Source organism: Rhopalosiphum maidis, chromosome 1 (genome assembly GCF_003676215.2).
Source record: "Rhopalosiphum maidis isolate BTI-1 chromosome 1, ASM367621v3, whole genome shotgun sequence".
NCBI lineage: Eukaryota > Metazoa > Arthropoda > Insecta > Hemiptera > Aphididae > Rhopalosiphum > Rhopalosiphum maidis.
The window spans coordinates 52,183,456-52,205,434 of record NC_040877.1 but is presented as its reverse complement, the minus strand read 5'-3'; the positions used below and the strand labels follow the sequence as shown (position 1 = coordinate 52,205,434).

At 25.4% G+C, this 21,979-nt stretch overlaps 1 protein-coding gene and 1 pseudogene across 2 annotated transcripts in view; one reads left to right on the top strand and one right to left on the bottom strand.

Moving 5' to 3' along the window:
- Nucleotides 1-5,655: 5,655 nt before the first annotated feature.
- LOC113550182 lies at nt 5,656-7,613 on the bottom strand (annotated as a pseudogene).
- A 455-nt stretch (nt 7,614-8,068) lies between these two features.
- Nucleotides 8,069-21,979, top strand: part of LOC113550133 (zwei Ig domain protein zig-8-like) — a 345,101-nt gene continuing 331,190 nt past the window's right edge. For both annotated transcript variants that reach the window (XM_026951815.1, XM_026951807.1), the window contains exon 1: nt 8,069-8,514. In XM_026951815.1, the coding sequence (XP_026807616.1) occupies nt 8,463-8,514 (52 nt within the window). In that variant the 5' untranslated portion in view covers nt 8,069-8,462. The remainder of the gene's footprint in view (nt 8,515-21,979) is intronic.

The window sequence follows — 21,979 nt, the reverse complement described above, 5'->3', positions numbered from 1 at the left end:
GTTTGCTTTATACAAAATAGAAAATAATTAATACTAAAAAAATATAGATTTTTTTTTATTCTATAAATTAAATATAATGTATGATATTATAATCTTAGACTATTGTATAATATATTATTATTTATTTAACAAAAACTTTTATAATTTAAGAATTACAAAAATAGTTAGTAATAATGGTAACTGACAAGTTTGAAAAACAAAATTAATTTAACAACGCGTAAAATAAATTATAAGTACAACTAGTGAAATATTTTCATTTATTTGACTGATAAATTATAATCCTTTACTCATCAAAATGACACGATATTGAAATTTTTAACAGGTGAACACCAAAAAATTTGATACAGCACCTGTCTACTCTGCCGGTACACTAGAACTGGTACTGGATTTATAAGAAGTTTGTATTTTTTGTTTGGTTTGAAATATATTTATTATTTATATTAAAACTGTTTTAATACTATTAATATTATATCGATAACAGTTATTCAACTGATAAAAATTCATATTTATTATTTGACAATAATATGAAAATGAAAACGTTATCAAGATTAAATAAAAAATATAATTAAGTGATTCAAACATTAACGGTTTGAAAAAATTCTAATTTAATAAAATAATTTTATACTATGATTAGTGTGAATCAAAAATAAACTTATAAAATTAATTTAATCTGAGGCTTGTTATTAATACATTGCTTAATTTAAAATTGAAACAAATTACTGTTTAGACTTAAGATTCAAAAATATTATTTATTTAGTAAAATACATGTTACAAATTAAGATATTATAGGGTTTTAGTTTAGTATTTTAATATGAATAATATGATGCATGTTATAATTGATTGAATTTAGGTGCTTAATAATTATTCATTTAAATGTACAAAGTGTAAGCTATAATAATTATTATACATAAAATACGATTTATTTAAAACAGATTTTAATTTAGTATAATAGCATAGGTAATATATATAATACTATAACGGTATACAAGTAATAATACAATTGTAATGTTCTTTAAGCGAAAACAATCAAGAATGATAAATTTGTATATTCGTATAGCTTGAGTACAACAAACTTGAATATAATCAATACACATTTAAATGAGATATAAACATTACACTTGAGTTAAGGTATTGAATGTTGAGGCAATAAATGAGTTTCATCAACTCGGTTTTAATATGAAATTGAGTTACATTTACCAAGATAGGTAATATTAACTGACAATTCGTTAATTTGTTATTACATCTATTGAATAAAATGTGACAGATTTTTCTTTTTTCTTTTAATATGTATATGGTTATTGTGTAGGTATTTTTTACTATGCAGATTTTATAACATGATAAAACTTTTGGAATCATGGTTTTTTTATAATAACTACGATATTTCTTAATGTCCAACTATAAATTTAATACTGATTAAAACACGAGAAACTATGTTTTTAGTGATGGTCATAGTAATTTATATAATTTAGTAGTAAACATTTTATTTATTTAATTTTTTGAAAAAAATGATAGCTTTATGTGCTTGAAAGGGTTAAATTAGTTTAAAATTCAAGAGAAAAATTTGGTTTTTCAAAATTAATTTTATAATATTATTTATAGTCAGTTTTATTAATGATAGGTCATCTAAACGTTTTATGGTAATAAATATTACTTTTTTGAAATTTATACAAATTAACTAATTGAATAATATGTTGAAAGTTAAAAATTATGGTATAGCTAGGTATGGTATATACAATTTAAAAATATTTGTTGTAGCAAAATTAATTAAATTAATTAAACTTAAAAACTATTTTTTAGCTTAATTGTAGTATTTTAGTAAAAATGATCTCTCAAGGTCATTCATGTTTGAAGCTTCTCTCGTTAATATATGTTTTTAATTTATACTTTGGTGTTGTACATTGTGCACCATTACGTATTTGAAATTATTCTTAAAACTTTGGACTAAATTATTAATTGTATTTTGTCTATATGAATTTTTACATTTTTTTCCCAAACAAGAAAAACATTTAATAGTTGAGAGCAAAGAACTTTATTTTATAGTAAAATAGTACATTTCCAACTAATGTTTTTATTTTTATAAAAGAATGGAGGAGATTTAATCTTTGATTAGGTCATTGAACTTGTAAATGTATAGAAAATTCCAGCCTTAAGTTGTTCCAATATAATTAACGCTTTAAAAATCTGAATATCCAAATATTATTTATGCAAAATAAATAAATTAGATATGGAAACTTAAGGTTATTTTTGGTCCACAATATGAAGAAATGATTATGGTTTTAATGATTCTTAGTAAACTTATAAAGTTCAATACTTTTTCGTTACACCGTCATTTATCGTGGCTTGATAGCTTAATATTAAAGGTAAATGTTCTTTATTTGTTGATGTCCGTCAAAAGTTTTCAAGTATTGTTTAATTATAAATTAGTGTTCTCACAAAAACCACAAGAGCTGCGTTTTATGAAAACACCATCGAATATAGATCACTAACTGTCCTTTGGGAATGTCACGTTCGTAATCACTCGCTGGTAGTCCCTAATCAATTTGTCTTTCAATCTGACCGTAACATACACAGAAAATCATGTCTGTCTCTTGAGAACAAAACCACGGGATTATATATGTTATAATAACTTGTAAAATTAACAAATGGTTTGTATTATATTTATGGTATCTGATTTTGTTACACGAGCTCAAGTCAAAAACCTTATATAAATAGATTATGGAGTAAAATGATGTATACATTTTTATTCTATATTTCATATTGATAAAATTGAATTACTTTAAACGAAAGGACGGAGAAAGTTACTCTACTGTATAAAAGGTAACAAGTGTAGTGTGTACCAATTTTCAGTGACACTGGTAATTAAAATAGTAAAATTAATGTGATAAATTTAAATTCAATGATAGATCATTTGCATTCATAAACGTATTATGAGTGAGAACGATGTATTATCCTTTATCCTCTATTTTTATCCTCTATTTTTATTTTTATTGATATTTTTTAATTTGTTGATAGTAATATTAGTAACTATAGTTTATTTTTGAATTTTTATATGTTTTGAACTATTTTTTACCAAGCACATTGCATATATTTTTTAAAATAATTTATTATAATATATTTAATTTTTATATGTTGTTGTTATTAACTTTACGACTTTAGAAAAGCTTATGCATGAATAGGATAATTGTGTAAATAGTTTATATTAATAAGAATAAATATTTTAAAAATGTAATCGTATAAAAAAAAATTATAAACGCATTGGTGAAAGTTTTAAATATTAAATAAATTAACTAAAATCGTTAGAGGAAAAATGTTTTTTTTTTTTTATTCGATTTCATCAAAATGTGGACTTCGAATGTCTATAAAAAAAATTATGCATATGTATTTTCGTTATTACTTAATTCTTATAACAACATATTAGAAACCATGCATAGGCTGTCCACTTTTTTTACTGAAAAATTAAAATGTTATCAACATTTACAGAAAAATAATTAAAAGGTAGAACATTTCAGTTAAAATTTTAATATTAGTTTAAATATTTTGAATGTTTAAATGTTTTTTTTCTCTTCTCTAAGAGAGGTAAGAGATATTAGAAGAAGTAGTAGTAGTAGTAGTAGTAGTAGTAGTAGTAGTAGTAGTAGTAGTAGTAGTAGTAGTAGTAGTAGTAGTAGTAGTAGTAGTAGTAGCAGTAGTAGAAGTAATCATATGGTAATATATACACATAATTATGATAATACATATATATATATATATTATGAGTAGTGAGTAGTCAACTAGTACCTTCCTCATAATATTCTTTTAATAGATTATTTTTGCTTAATGTGCTTATTGCTTATATTTAACATTCAATAATATCCAATAACAGTGTTCATTTTTGAATAAAAAAGTTATAGTGGTATAAAAATATTCTTGATGATATAATTTATTTAAAATTATTTTTTATTGGATACTTATTAAATATTATTGAATATCAATTAATAATAAATAAGGTTTAGTAAAGTATAAGTAATTATAATATTTTGAACTGAATATTATCTTAAAAATAAATCCAAAAGTTAGATAAAGGTTTTATTTTATAATTAAAATTGTAACTAAATGTTTTAAACATTTTATTGATAATGGATAAGAAAAAAAATTAATATAATATATTAAAATAATACACACGAGCTCTATATACACAATTTAAAATATAATACATTAATTTTTCACTTATATTGTTATCTATATAGTAGGTTTTAGTAGTTACTATGAATTTAAAATGACATAACTCATAATTTGAACTTATTTAATGTCGGTTTTCTTATTCAAGAACTAAAAATCCTAAGCCAGAAGCCATGAATATGACAGAAAAAGAAGCCAAAACAAATACTAAGATATTGTGTAAGACGCTATAGTTCATTGCTTCATAAAGCACGAAACAGATTAATTACAATTACTTGTAAGTCGGTTTTTTCCCAATGTAATTGTATACAGCTTTTTTTAAATAAATGATATCATTATAATTGTATATATAAACTAGATTAATAATGTTGTATGTTATAAATTAAATACACATTGTATTTACGGACTAATAAAATAATGTATTAAATTTTATTATATATCTCAACTATAATAGGTACTTAGTAAAAAAATTGAATTGAATGTTATTTTACTATTATTATTAGCTTTTACTACTAAACTATTACTGCTCAATAGTTAAATTATTATATACATAATTATTATAAACCATTTTTAAACTTAATATGTTAAAAAACAATAAAAATTATTAAATGAAAAAACTAGCTTTTAGTATAATGGAGATTATTATTTTTTAATGATAATTTTAGAATTAGAATTGAGAATGGATAAAAGGTTGAGAAAGATATCGAGGACACTAGGGTAACTGAGTAAAATTAGACAATTGGAGTCTAAGGGCAAAGAGTAAAAAATTATGTGTTGAAAGTTATAAACACCTTTGGAGAAATGTAGTGTGCTAAGGCCAAAAAGGAGAGTAATTTAAACCAAGTTTATAGGCATGATCGGGTAAAAGCAAATGACCCACACGGAGTAGATTGAAACGGACAAATGTAGATCTTGATAAATCTATGTTGTTGAACCAATTTTTTTTTGTTAGGTATATATTGAAAACAATAATTTTGTAATTAGTAGCAAAATTGGCAGGAAAATTATTCCAGTATTAAGATAGGGGTGAAATCCGTTCAAGGCAATTGAGCAAAAGAAGCTAAAATTGTGTTAGCAGTGGATTTGGCTAACCTGTCAACTACTGTGTTACCATGTATGCCAACGTGATTAAAGATCTACATAAGTTGAATTGGGCAATTTGACTGATTGATGTAATTTATACATGATTTTATAAGTGAAACGAGAGGGGATAGCTTAGAATTAAAGGGATTAGATTCTATGGCTTGTAAACAAGATACAGAGCCGGAAGCTATTAAAAAATTGTTAGGAGTTAAGTTTGAAATAAACAAAAGGGTTTTGTAAATAGCTTAACACTCTGAGGTATAAGAGGAAGACAAGGGGGGAAAATGATTGGTAAAAAAGGTGCAGTTCAGGGAAGTATATAGAAGGTATATCCAGCTGATAAGGGAGAAACTGAGCTGTTGACATAAATAACTACGAATAAGAGGACGGTACTGATTTAAGGTGTATCCCCTATTAAAAAAAAGAATAGTATGTATCGAAAATATGTTGATTAGCTAGAGCAAACAATTTTATAATGAGTTTTCGGGCAAGCCACCGGCATCTGATGTTAAATGGAGGGCGAAAGGTCTCACTTCGATAGCCGAACCAGGAATGGATCTAACATACCTCATTATGGTTCTAAGACATGAAGTTTGAAGTTCATAAATTCTGTTCCAATTTATGCAAGAAGCAGAACCGGAAAGAATGAACCCGTAGTCTAATAATTTTGAACGTATAATTGAGTGGTATATAGATAAAAGGCTAGATGTATCCCCCACCACGTGTTCTACACGGTCCTGAGAAAATTTGACCAGCGATTAGTAAAAACGGAAAGAATTGTTGTATGAGGTAGCCAACAAAGTTTAGAGCCAAGTGTGATGCCTAGGTAAGTGACTTTGGTAGCAAAACGAATAGTGTTGTCATTTAAATTAATGTTAAGGTGGTCAACAAATTTGTACTGAGTAAAAACAACAGACTTGTTTTTAATATTATTAAAACTGTTTTTTAATTTTATATTATTAGTTCGAAATTTGTTTAACTACAATTAGTGATGTGGAAATGATGGACAGTTTTTATATCAAAAAAAGTTTAATTAGAGTATTATATATATATGTATATATAATATAAGTACCTATTTGATTGTAAAAAATATATTTAATCATATTTCGGCCCGAATTATTTTTCAACATTAGCTTGTTTCTTAAAAAATAAATAAAAATGTTCATTTAAATCAAAAAATTGTCAACCATAAAATCTTAACGTAGTAAGGAATATTTTCGAAATTTTGATTATGTTATGACTACGATATTACATTAAAAATTACACAAAAATGATATAAATAATAAATTAATTAAAAAAATAAAAGACTTATTTTCAAATATAGAGTTTGATGGATAAAATAAAAATGCTAAATTTAAAAGTAAAAATAAATATTTATTGAGATTAGTTATAATAATTAAACAGAAAATATAGCTGATGGCCGACGCGATAGTGTTGGTTTTTACGAATAATAAATATAGGTATAGGTTTAGGTCGTGTATATTTTATGTTTTTGGCGCGAGCCATATATTTTTAAAACGTAATACGATTATTAGGTAATAACTTTGATGGGGTTTGAAAAAATATATAAATCAATAAATGTTATTGACATAACTGGAAATAATATGGTAGGTATATATTATAAATTCAAGAAGTATGGTTATAAGTTACGACGGCTACGGCGAAAAATAATTATTAATTAATCGACGAATAAAAAAAAATGTATTATTCAGGCTTCAGTGTGGCCTATATTAAATATATTATGCGTACGACGTCAGGGATAATATGTTTATACCGATTGTACCATATATTATTATAATAATATCGTGGAGTCGACTATATGCAGTGAAAAACAAATTTCAAAAACCATGTGCAGATAATACTATATATTATTACTAATTATTTTGAAAATAATAGATTATCATGACGTATATTATATACTTAAAAAAAAAAAAAATATACAAAACGGCCGTTAATGTCGTTATTTAGCAACTTAAAATAACGGAAATAATATTTTCGGAAGATAATATTATCAAGAAAAATTAGTAATTATAATATATTAAAATATATTTATACCTGTAATTTATTTGTTTATCTTTAATATACATTTTTTGAAGTTTCTAGAGAATATAATTATAATATTAGTATTATATTATCTGCTATTATAGGCAAAAATACATTTGATAAAATTAACCAAAAAATTAAATAAACCAGAGACGAGAATATTATTCCTATTATTACTCGGAAATTTCAAACAAAACACTGCGGTTCTGGACTTACATTTTAGGAAAGTGTTGTAACGGTATTGTTGTTTGTCGTCGTCGTTATTAATTTATTATTATCAAGTACTCCCTCTCTCTCTCTTTTTCATTGCTTTCTCTGTCACTCCTCATTCTGTTATTTTTGTTCTAATCATTCTCTAAATTTATGAACTTCTAATCCATTTGTTCTGCACCGGTGCCGTATATACCTTTACAGTTTACGATATACCACGTTACATATTATGTACAATATACGAGGTATCTCTATGACTGCCTGACGGTAATTCAATATAGGTGAAAAAGATTTTCTTTATTCCCTGCCCGACACGAAAATCGGTTCCTGTGCAATCGCGTCTGATTATCGCTTAGGGTTTCTTAACATTTTAAAACACGTCGCAACGCCGCGGTGTCAGACCGTTACCTTTATCGATACATCGCGCGCGTCCTCGCGGTGCAGAACGGCATGACGGCGGCGCGATTGTTGCGCGCGCGAGGGACGGCAACCGTCTACGAAAATCGAATGCCGCCGCCGTTAACATCGCCGTTTGGAACTCGGCGACACCGCGTCAGTTCGCTCGCGTCGGTCACTCCGGTATCGTCGCTTGCGTTTCGCTTTCGAATTTGTCACGCACGTATGCACGTACGCAAGTTTTTCGCGAACATTTTGGCGATCGCGATTTCTCGGTTACGGGTTTTCAATTTTATCGTAAAATACGTATTTAAGTTTCGCCCGGCTAAACGATTACGCGTCAACGATACATAAAGATACATACACCTCAAATGCAGGTAATTGCGGTACAATAACATGATATAAGTGTACACCGTGAATAAATTTAGTCGTGTGCGAAACGTGTATCACGCGGGGAGTGCAGTGCAGCGGGAATCGTATCCCTCCACCCTCCCACGCACCCGGTGTTTGTGCGGTTTTTTAAGAAAATAATATTTTCGAGTGTTTTTTTTTCACGTGTTCGTGCCACCAAAATGATGTTGTCCTGCGTGCTGATGGTGTTGGTGTACACGGCGGATAAAACAGGTGGGTGACTTTCTGCTCCTGCAGATCGCGGATCTCGCGTTATAATATTTTAATGGACATAATATAATATCATGATCAACTGATCATCGCGGGCTGCATCGGTAGCGATTGTTTTGTATTTAGTATATACCTAGATATTAATGTATTATAGATTTACACATTATAATAATTTTTGGATGTAAAGGTGATTGTCAGTTTTTCGTCGTTGCTGACTACGTTATTGTCAATTTTGAGAATGAGGGGAATCCCTTCATTAAAAAAAAAACCCAGTTACGTCAGTTCTCGAAATTGTGTGCCCTCCTGCTCGATGCCAATCCATTGTAAACATGGTACACCTACACAAATTATTATCGTTTCTGTAAAATCACTTGTTTGTTGCGTAAATGTATAAATTACATAGATAATAATAATTACGGGAATTCGTAGTAAACAATATACCAATTTGCATGTATGCACAGTATTGCATACATATTATTTTCTGAAAAATAATAAATTAAAATATTTTAAGTCACTCATCTTTATTAAACTACAAACTTGGATCTTTGTACTTTGGGTTTTAAGAAACTATTTTTGAAGCTATTTAATTCGACTGATTCGATTGGAATGTAATTCAAATACCTATGGTAGTATAAGTGTGTTTATTTTTAAGGTAGTTGGATGTTTTATAAGCTACCTACGAACATTATAAAAATATGATATATACTACTTATGTCCCAGATCCATAAGAGTAAATAACTTTATGATTAGTTCAAATGAAACTTACTTGTCGTCCTTATTAAATGGTTATTTGTTATTAAATTATCATTTAGATCTAGGACGTAAATAACTCTTTAAATAAATTCAATAGTTCATTTGCATATCAATAAAAAAAGTTTAAATAAGTACCTATTTATCTTAGGACTTCAATGATGAATAATATTCTACTGCCTATAATTTTATTTGAACTGCAATTAGAATTATACATGATTATAGTAATTTGATTGTAAAAGGTAAAGCAAAGATTTTAATAAAATCTAATTAAGAAAAAGCCAAAAAGTCCAATAAGTGTAACTTATTCACTGACATGTTGATCAACACGAGCTTTTAGTGAATCCAATGTATAGGCAGGGTGGGCTAATCTCTAGAAGTTTGGGATTTCAAAACTTTCATCTACCACAGCTAGGGTAAAAGCTTACTAACATACCTATATAATTAGATGGAATTATACACTTGTCGACCACACTGTTTTAAGTGCATCGTTTTTTCAATTTAAATTGTCTTAGTATAGAGTCAAAATGTCCGCTTAAACGCACGTTTTACCGGTAAGAATGCACGTTAATTATTTTCATTTGTAACTATTAAAACTTCTCTACACCACACCAAATCAAATTACTTCTTTTACGTTTAGCTATTATTTTAAAAACTCATTGCTATATTTTAAAGAAATTTTAAGTTTAGAATGTAAAGCATAATATTTTAAGTTAGGGTACAAGGTATTAAGTTAATAATGTAATTTAGTTCAACATTTTGATACATTGTAATATATTATTATATAATTACACCTTGATTTACACCTTTAAAAATGTATTGAAATAATATAATAATAGGTAAATGCGAGATTCAACTGTAAACCACTACTATTTCGAGTCTTTACGATTAATGATCATATTATCATACATAATTAAAGTAAATTTAAAATTAATTTTTATACCTATAGGTACTTTGGGTATTTTTATCATATCATACTATCCTAGTAATTATCTTCATAAGATCAATACATGTATAATTAATTTATAATAGCATATACTTATACTCTGAACACTTTAACGCGTCCCATACGATATTATGAAATTCATTTTCATATATTTGTTATGTATGTCCAGTATGCGTATAAAAAAATTGAAAAAAAATAAATAGAATAAATAAATTATTAAAGCATAAAACTAATAGTTTACCATTATAAGTTGTATAATAACAATTTGTTCCTCGAGTTGTTCCTTAATATAGTCCCATCGTTTTTAAGTTGAAAATTAAATATTTAAATTCAAAAACATTAAATTAACGTAGATAGGTATTTTATATAAAAGATGCAATAAATTATTACGTGTTTTTTTTTATAAAAATAGCAATTCATGACAATTTATAAAAAAATTTAAGAAATTAAAATTAGTATTATTTTTAAATGTGTCAATTGTCATATTTAAATTTAAAATAATAATTTAACCATGTAATTGAATATATGTGTTGGAATTGTTGTTGATATAATTAGAAACAAAATGTGTGCCGAAAAAACAGCAGTTATTGTTATATATTTATAATTTATATTTTTGATATAATGATAATTATTTTACTATGTAAAAGTAGGTATAATTATGTGAAATTTGTGTAAGATGGTGTTCATTATGTTTTTTCTTAATGTAATAGTCCTTAGGACTTAAAAGAAAATTGTTTTTTTTTTTATATAGTTCTTCGGTTTTTGTATAAATATAATATTATTATATTGTGTAATTTGGTACATGTAATAGTGATGGCCAGAGTGAGACGTTGATTATATTATTGAGTATTTAAAATGTACCTGCTCTATAAATTGATATTTCATAATAAACCAAAAATTAATTATAATATAATATTTTTGATACAAAAGATACATTATATTGGAAAATTCAATGGGTCCTTTAATTGTAAATCAGGTATCATTTTATTATTAGATATTATATTTTATTATTTTTTTAAAAGACTTAAGGACATAAATATATGAACTAACATAAAAAAACTAGGAAAGTCACTCTGTTATATATTGCTGTGTAGTGTACCTCGTCAGAGGCGCAGTATAAAAATGAATCCATCCCCCCTAAAACCAGGTATTAAGTACTAATTATTATTTTCATTAAACTATTATTGTGAATCCAATGTATTTTTCTTAGTGGAGTTGCAATTCAATTAATTATGGAATTTTAATTTATATTAAATTATGATCGATGTCAAATATATATGGGTATTTCATTGACATTATAATAATACAAATGATAATAATAATAATAAAAAAAAAAAATACATAAATTATTGTACAACTAATAATACTTCTATCACTTGATTCAAATATAAACTATGTCCTAAAATATAAAAATATTTAAAAGTAAAAAGAAAAATATCAAGTAACTCGATTTTTCAGTATAGCAAGTTTCGTGTGTACATCTTCATATAATAAATGTGTTAAATTTGATTTAAATTATAACTCATAATACCTAAACGAAAACCAATTCTGAGCGAAGAAAAAAAGAATCAATATAAAGATATTGTATTGCATTAGATTATATATAAATATGATTATTAGTATTTTTAATTAGGAAGTTTGAACTAATTTTTCATAAAAACATCACGTTTAACTATCAAATTATAATTAATCAATATAAATTTATCGTAAAATGGTTTGAAAAGTTAATGGCAAGGTCTATGGTATAAAAGCTAAAAGATAGTCTAAATATTTATAAAATTCCATTGTACCTAGAAAGTATTATTATGCATGATTCAACTCTCTAAGATTATTCTTTTCTGTATGAAAAAAAAATAATTGAAAAAGCAGTGTTGAATTAAGAACTCCGTTGTTTCGTAGTTAAAAAATACTTTCCTTGTTCCAATTGAGTTTCAGAATAATACTGTATGTCCGTATGTACTACTCGATGTAATAACCGTATAAGATATTATCTTGTTTACGATAAAAATTATAATATTAATTATTATATTTATTTATTTATTGTTTAAAAATAGAATAAGTCTGCAGTTGTAATAATGTAAATATAAACCACTAAAGTAACTTTAATTAATTTATTGTTAATTAATTTTTTCAAGAAGATAATGAGCGCCACTGGAAAAGTTTGTAGAGAGCCCATGAGTTCAAAAAGTACCAATAAAAAATGTAATTTTATGTTATGTCTCAAAATTATAAGAAAAGTGTATAATATAATTTTAAAAATTAATTACATAAAATATTGTTATTATACTGTGTGACTAAAATTATAATATTATAAAAACCATTAAATAACTATTTTGTACAAAAATTTATTATTTTAAATATTATAATTGGTTCTTCTTTAAGACAAATTGAGATTTTGTTTTTAAAAATCTTAAGAGGACATTACAAATTTAAAGTACAAACTAAATCATGTGATGGTTAACTGGATGACTTTGAATTAAAAAGTCGATAACTTAATCCACGTATTCATAATCATTTATTGAAAAACACAAAAAAATTAACGGAAATAAATTATTCAATCTAACGAAAACTTGCCACGTTTAAAGAATAGTAATTGTCCTCTTTTTTTATATGAAAATTTGGTAATTTTAGTATTAGCATAGTTTCTATATTATTACACATGGTTTCACACTACAAATATTATGGGTGATGGGTGCCATTTATTGCAGATAATTACAATTTTTATTGTTTGAAGGTATATTTTTGGATTTAGGTTTAAGAAAACTAATTGTGTTAGTTTTCTATGTTTAAAAGGTACATTGATATTTAATAGTTGTCTAGTATACTATTCGTGTTTTATGTTTGAAAAAAGATTATTATTTTTTTATTATGTATGATACGGAGACTTAGTGAAATTATTTTTACTAGTAATACTTTCAATTAATTATTTTTACATTTGATAGTGTTTTTTTAAAAATAATTTTTAATATTTTATTTTGAATTTTTACAATGGTTATATTATTGTGTAATAAAGATCCTTCTACCAGTAATATTTATAATTATTAGAATTAATAGTCATTTTAAAATAAGATAATTATTGGTTTTATATTATCTTAAGCATTGATTAATATTTTCTCCAAAGTTTTATCGATATAAAAATCACAAAAGAATAATGTATTTTCGATTTCAAAGGTTTTTTAAATGTTGTACCTTTTAGTTTTTCTCTACTAAACTTTCATTGTCTCTATTTGGTGTCTAATAAAATTGTTTTTCCAGAAAGTACATATAGAATATTATACAATAAATATCCTATTTCCTTCTGGTACGGTTTTAAAATATCTTACCCAAGAATTGTCCTTAGGGATAAAGTGATATACAGAGTGTTAAACTTTTAAAGACAATTTTAATGTACGATTTTAAATAATAAATATATTTAAGAAAAGTCAGCGGAAAATATAAAAATAAACGATGTTTCCAAATTAACTTTCACCATGTTGTAGTTTGCTTGTATTAAATATTTAATTTATAATTTTATATTTTATCGAATATTTTATGTATGATTGATGTATTTATCCAACATAATATTTTACCGCCATAAATAAAAAAAAAAAAATAAATTGTGATTCGTTTTACATGACACATACTACTTCTTCTGATGTTGTCAAATCTCTAACTTAATTACTTAATTTTTTTTTTTACACCTGATTGATAATTGTTGTTTATTGTTATTTATCATATGAATATTGCGAACTTATTGTATAATATAACTAGAACGAGTTCTATCGAATTTAGTATTGGAAGCACAATACATTTTCTCACTATCTAATAGAAAGCTATGGTTTTCATTACAGCTACGTTGTGAAACTATCTGTAGTTAGATAGTGAACAGTTAGAATACACTAAGGAAATTCTTTTGAAAATTCCCTCGTGACTTATATACCTATAGTTTCCAAAGTTTTAAAGTATCTTGGTTAATTTTTAATAAATAATAATAGAGTAAAATTTTAAAATATAGTTATTTGAATAGTTATTCATATTATAATAATAATTTATAGAGGCCAATTTGTACAATAAAATATATCATGTACAATGTACACATAATTATTATTTTATAAAGCTATACCAAGATATAATAACAATTATTTAAAACATTTAAAATACATTATCCTCAATGTTTTATTCAAGTACAATATTATTTTGGTATTCAACATTTTTTAATATCCTTTTTATTTATTTAAGTAGGTACGCATAAGTCCAATCCATTTAAAAAATATTTATTTATTTTTACACAATAAATGTCAAACGATTTTAGATATATATCATCAAAAATTATTTTATAGAAGTGTGAAAAATAACTTAGTGTTACTAGTTTATGAGTTAAAAATATTAATTATATCCAAATGTTTATTCAATGTTTACTAAAATTTGTAGTTCTTAAACCATTTGAATATTAGAATTTAAAAGTTATTAACTTATAATACACAACATAAATTATTATTTGTATATTATTTTATTTATGTGAGTCTTGCAAATAAATGGATGTAAATGTGTGTAATCACTTCAAGGGTCTTATCAGAATAACATTGGAATGCCAACAATGTAAATTAATGTTCAAAATGTGCTTACAGTACCTATGTAATTCGAGTATTTAAAATGTTAGGAGTGACGTTTTGTAGTTTTAAAAGTTTGTAATTATACACTTTCAAAAACTATTTTATATTAAAGCAATACGAAATTTGAGATATTTTAAGAGCCAAATTAATGTTTTGGGTGCGTCACAGAAGTGGGTGGTTTATCATAGTAAATTTGAAAATAACAAGTGACTTATCTCTAATAACGTATTCAAAAGATTATTTTTTTTTAAATCTCAGTTTGCAATAGGAGTTAATAATTTGGGAAACGTTAACTGATTTTTGTTAATAGTACATTATGTAGATACGCCTAATTATACCTACTTAGTTTTAGAAAAAATACTGAACATTGAAGTATGTTGATGTTTTATTGTTGGATAGGAAAAACCATTACGTTCTTCTACGAAGGGGTCGTGTTATAAAAAACCTCCAAAATAAAGTGCCTGCGACCAGTGCGCGACACAAATCACACGCGAAAAACGTTGGCAGTGACTTTACAGTCGGTTTCATAAATAATTTTTTTTTGTCTTTTTGTTTTTTCCCTGCCATCGCCCACCAGCAGGCGTGTTCGATATCCGTCCCGCGCACTTCCGCTGTCCGACGACTGGTCTTCGAACCTTGGCCATAAATCTTACACTACTGCACCCATAACGGTCAAAAATGAACGGACGGGAAAACCTTTTCCCGTAATGGAAAAAAGTGCAAAAATAATACAATACGGACTGGGGAAAAAAACTTTTCGTTTCGATTTAGGACTTTCATTTGACCGGGGGGATTTCGGACGAATGATCGGCAGTAGCTCTGGTGCAACAGCGAAGGTTGTACGGTGGTCGACTAGTAACCAATACTACTAATAAATAACTCAAACAATCTCTCCCCTGGTCATGTATGTTATGTCTAAGGTAAAAATGAGCCAGCAAATTTTTGTTCCTACAGGGCGTTTTCCAATTTAACTTGTGGTGTGACTGTGAGCGCAGTAGTTGTGTTATGTTTGTGATTTATTTATGGTGTATGAAACTTAACTGTTTTACCTTGTTGTACGAATATTTCACGCGTATTTGATAATACCATATCATAGAATATTATAACGCGTGTTATTTCTGATCATGCAGAATATATAATATTTGCTGTAATAGTATATATTGGAGTATAGTTAGATGGGTTTATTTTATATTGTATTTCTTAATCATTGACATGGAAACATACTAGCATACACGTACCTGTCATATATACACAATTTATAAATATAAAAATATGTGAATAAAAATTATTATATATTATATTATGATTATTATGTATTTAATAATATTGTAGCTATTATAGATTTATATCTAGTAATAATAATTGTCTTAAAATATTTTAAAGTATCATTTAAAATATACAAGTATTGAATATTTACGTAGTATATCAAACGATATACTGCTATTTTACTCGATTTATTTTTACTCTATATTTTTCCATAAGTTTATTGAATAGTAAGAACAAGTTAATAATAATATTTAATTATTTATAAGTACTCGTATATTTCAAAGTAGACTTGGTCAAAACCATTAATTTTAACTATTAGGTATTCAGCTATATTTTAAATAATTTTGAATGAAATATAAATTTGAATCTAGCTATATATATATTACTAGTAATAAAATAATAATACCATTATAGATTAAATTGTTATCCATTTGTACATTGTGCATTTATTATTACCTATAAATGATTATGTTTTATAATACTAAATTGTTAGTTATATCATAATTAAAGCACCCAATTATAGGATGTGCCATGAGTCCTGATTTTTAAAATTTTTTTTGAACATTGCGAGTCACAATGAAAGCGTTCGCCAGCCGTACGAGTACTCAGGCTACATGTTTGATACAATGAAACCACTATCGTATTAAATAATTCGAAAAAATATCAAAAATCAAGAGATTGATGAAATATAAAATGTTATAACGTCAATATTTTGAGAAAAATGAACTCTACAAAATGGCTATCTAAACTTATTTGAATATAATTAAATAAAAAAAAAAATTTTTTAATTTTTTTATCAAATCATTAAAATAAATTAAAACATGAAATATTTATAGTTTTTGTCTCTGTGAATCTTATTAAAAAAACAGAATTATGATATCTCCATTATTTCAGAAGATATTGCAATGAGTAAATCCTCACGGGACACTCTGTATATGATTGAGTAATGATAAATAAATAATAATAAATCATGGAGTACATTGTTTGTGTAGTATGTTGGTAAGAAGTAGAGGAGGGGATTAATTAATGCAGTAAAATTTGAAAGAAATGCATACATATCATTTTGTAAACTATTATATTATTGGAATCAGAATCAACGAAGGCATAAAATAATTTAGTCTGGAAAGCAGGTGAGTTAGGATACCATGAGTTTTTTTTATTGGGTATTAGGTGGTTTGATTGATTGGTATTACGGCGCTTAAGGATGGCTTTATTGTATGTTGGATATCCTTTGTAATTGGAAGTGTGATCGCCTCCACATAAGGCACACTTGGCTGGGCTGCTTTTATCCTTGTTATAGACGTCTGAGAAGTGATATTTCCCGCACTTGACGTAGCAGGAAGCATGATTACAGTAATTTGTGGTCTGCTCATAAATCTAGCATTTATGACACTGGTGGATTATTCTTGTTTTTATAAGAATTTTTCACCTTAATCATAGTACAATGGTGGGTGTACCTATAATAGAGAGGATAGATTAAGAATATTTTTTTTATTATTGTCTGGTTTGAGTTCGACTAAAAGCAGAGGACGCAGATATCCGTTTTATTTTAAGTCAGTAACGCGTTGAACTGAATGTCTTAGTTCCGCTAGTCTTATAAATATCAAAGGTAAGGATTGTATGGTGCACATCGTATAAGGCAATGACGGAAGTAATGAGCGTTAGTTGGCGTTTGTAGATATCAAATAATCAACAATGATTAGCATTATAATTATTTGAGCGTCCACGATAAATTAAGGTAATGACTTGCATGAGGTGACGTTAGTTCTGGTGAGTTGTACTACTGCCTTTTTTTTAATATGGCGTAGTTATTAATATTTTAAATATAGATTGGTGGTGCCCGGCAGTTTATAATTTACTTATTCAAAATTGCTTAAATAAGATCGTTGTATATTGAGGTATCAAGTGTTCCGTATTGCCCTAATCGGTCGTCAACGCAGAAAATCGGTTGGGTGAGTATTTTTTTTGTGAGTTGGTGAATTTGATGATGATTATGATAGTAGTGTGTGTTTTGATTAAGTGACTTGAGGCCATAATAATGCTTATGTCAAAAATATTAAACGAAGATATAAATGTATAAAAGAAAATTACTATAAGGACAAATAGCGATAACGAAACAAACATATTATAGATGTTTGTTAAGCGGATCAATACTGAACTGATATATACATAAATATTATTTTAAATGGGCATAGGTATAAATATTTATAAAATTCTAATCGTTGAAAAAATAAAAAAAAATATTATTTTTGTGTATGAATATTTTCTTTTATTGTATATACAAGGTTTTTCTCGATTTTATTATTTCAGAGTTGACAAGTAATTTATTTGATCAAATAGCTTATTTATTTATAAGTAGCTTCTTCAAATTAAGATTTTAGACGGTAATATTATAAATTAATAAGAACACAATAAAATTTATCCAATGAATAACAAAAATAAAAACACAAAATTACAGATTAGATTGTGGATTTATAAATTTAAAGTTTATGTTAGAAATAAGACGTTTTCTTTCTTATGTAAAAATATTTCTTTTCGTTTTTTGTCATTGTAGGTGCAATTGTGAATTCTTTTTCCACATAAATGAATTGCAAAGTTTTTTTTTGTATTGCGTGATTTTTTTCTGCATATGTTAACAAACATCTTAGAGCTTATGTTTACTTAGTCTTGTACACGAAAACCAAAATGATATTCTTTTATTTATTTATCAAAAAGCTATTGGATAAAAACTAGTTTATAACATTGTGGACATTCTTTGAGTGTGCTTAGAAGTTTATTGTAGAATATGTCCAAGGTAGAATATGAATTACCTATATTTTATTTTGTTATTTCGTTATTATTAATACTTCTTTAAATTTGTGAATATACTTAATTCATTTTGTTTTTAATTTAAAATTTTAATGAAAAGTATAATTAATCAAACATAGTTAAAATAATTATGATTTGTATCTATCTGAATATATAATTGTTTCTAATTACAAATACGCAAATTATAAAAATGGACGGTAGAATATAAATTCTTATAGAATTGAGAATTGTATTAATAAAAACAATTTAGTATTATATTTTTTTATTAAATCACGTAAATATATACATGTTTAATCGTTTATCAAAATTAATATTTGTCTTCTACACATTTTCAATTTCAATTATTAAAAAAAAAATAAATAATTTTCATATTTATTTTAAGCATACTAAAATAAGAACAATATATGAAATATAAACAATCTATTTACTTAAATATTATACCATAATTTTTACGTAGTACACTTTTAAATAGTTTGTGATTATATTTGTTTTCTTAATATAATGAACCCCAAATTAAAGTTTATTATGTATACATATATATATATATACATTTTTTTAAATAAATAGATTGTTTAGTTAATTTTTTATCATTAAGGTGAAATTATGATTGATATTATGATAAAAAAATAGTGTTATAAATTCTTCACACTATTAATAATATTACAATTTAGTTTTTGTAGGTACTTGCTAGTTTCTGTAATAAGTGGATTCAATATTGGTTTTGTTTAATATATTTTTGTTTTTTTATAATGGAAATTAAATATTTGTTAGGATTAAGACACTGACGAGTATTTGAAAATATATATAAAAAATAAATTCATATTTGAAGTATTATATGTATTTTACCTTAATTTAATGACGTAATTAATGAATACAAATTTGATAATGTTGTAAAAATAAAACGATTTTAAGATTTGAGTACCTATAGGTTTATTCATTTACCTATCATGTTTATAATTAAGCTTATGAACTTCTACTATCTGATACTTTTTTGTATTAAAATATTTTTTATTATTATTTATCTTTTCAGTATTTTGTGGCCTAAAATTGGCATTATGCTATCATTATATATTTTGTATTGTATATAAACGTGGATTCATTTTCATGATATGAATTAATGTCAATTTGTTTTGTCTAATAATTTTGGATATTTGCCTATTTTGAAATGCACATTTCGATATTATAATAATATTTTACATAATAAATCTTAACTCTTTGTGTGTCGTTTTATTTATGTAGCATCGGAATAAAACATCAATTTCATTCACAAGATCTGGTAAAAAGAAAAAATAATATTTATATACATATAAGTATACTATTTTTCTTTCTCAGTATTTTTGTTCAGAACAATTCTAGCTTAGCGCTTATATGAATTTTCAATTTTTTTTATTTTTGAAACAAGTAAATCAATGTTTTAAAAATGAAAATATAAAATTAAATTTATGGAAATCATTAGTTTTTAAGTTATAGCTTTACGAAGTTTGTGATTTTTAGTTTTTACGCATTCTCATAATGCTTTAATTTATTCTGAATTTTATGATATTATTTTTTATTTTTTGAACTTGAATAACATACTTATTTTAAATTATATATTGTTTATGTTAAATCATATAAAATGTAACATCCATACGATGGATAACGAACAATGAAATAACGTAAAAATACGATATTGAGATAACAAGAAAGTGTAAATAAATAGATTCGACAGCTTAAAACAAAAATATCCCTCGACTGACTCGACTTACAAAGTAACACTATTTATACCTTATTTTTATTCTTAAAATACGATAATGTTACCATATTATTATATTTTTTTTTATTTGTGTGACTAAAAATGCCTTTTTAATTGTGTACACATTATTTAGTTATATATATATATATATATATATATATATTCTCTGTTCAAGTTTAGAAACGTAGTCAGCGGCCGACTATTGCACAGGAACGTAGCTTCACTATACACGATAGGTGTACAGATAGTTGACTTGGTAGGTTAGGTACTAATTTGTACCTCGGGAGTCAAAAGTAGGGAATTCCTGTAATTTTTTTTTAGATAGATATAAATTAATAGAAATCGATGAAGTGATGAGAATAATTGTACACTATCCTTAGAAAATATGGTAATAACTACTAACTTTCTTTATTCAGAATTTTTTTTTTTAAGTTTTTTATTATTGAATTCATATTTCACATATCAATGATACTAACTTGTTCCTATTCACTGTCAAGGTATACTTGAAACCTACTATATATCACTTATATCAGAGATAATTTTAGATTCTGAACGTCACGATGAATGTATTGATTTTACAATTATGTATTTTTTTTTAGCAGAAAAACTGTTTCAATATTAAGGGTAGTTCAAGTAGAAAATAAGATCTAGATTAAACTTCGCGTAAACATTTTTCAGTGGCTATACACATTTTTTTTAAAAAAATGAATAGTTATACTATAGTTTTCAACAGAATCAATTTTGATTTATTATTTTTATTATTTAATGTTAACAAATAACCGAAGATACTTTAAATCATCATAAAATACTTATGTATAACGACATTTTTTGAATTAATAAGATTTTTAAAATATTTTAATCTTTTTGAGATAAATATCTCAAATTATAGAGATATAGAATTTTGGACTTGTTTTATTTTTGTTAAATTTATATTAACAACTTTTCTAACGCAAAATGTTTAAATATGTAGATAAACAAAAATTTACCAAAAGTTATCCTTACTGCAATTAAAACATTTCAAATGTACTTTAACAAAGTTTTTTTTAAAAAAAAATCAAAATTAGTTTTCCGCATAAATGTTTTGACATGTCCATTAGTAATTATTAGTGATTTACTCAATTTATCTAGTCAATATGACTAAATCCACTAAAAACTTATTAAATTTATCTATATGTATACTACCATATATATATATAGCTACATAATAGATTTTAGCTAAATTTAGAAATGTTCACACTAGACTAATAATTGAGATGAGATTATTGAAAAATAGACATATCAAGTTATCCCACCTCACCGATTAAAGTTTTTATAGCCGGTGTGTTATTTACGGAAACATGGTGGTGCAAAATAAAATGCGTATAAATATTAGCT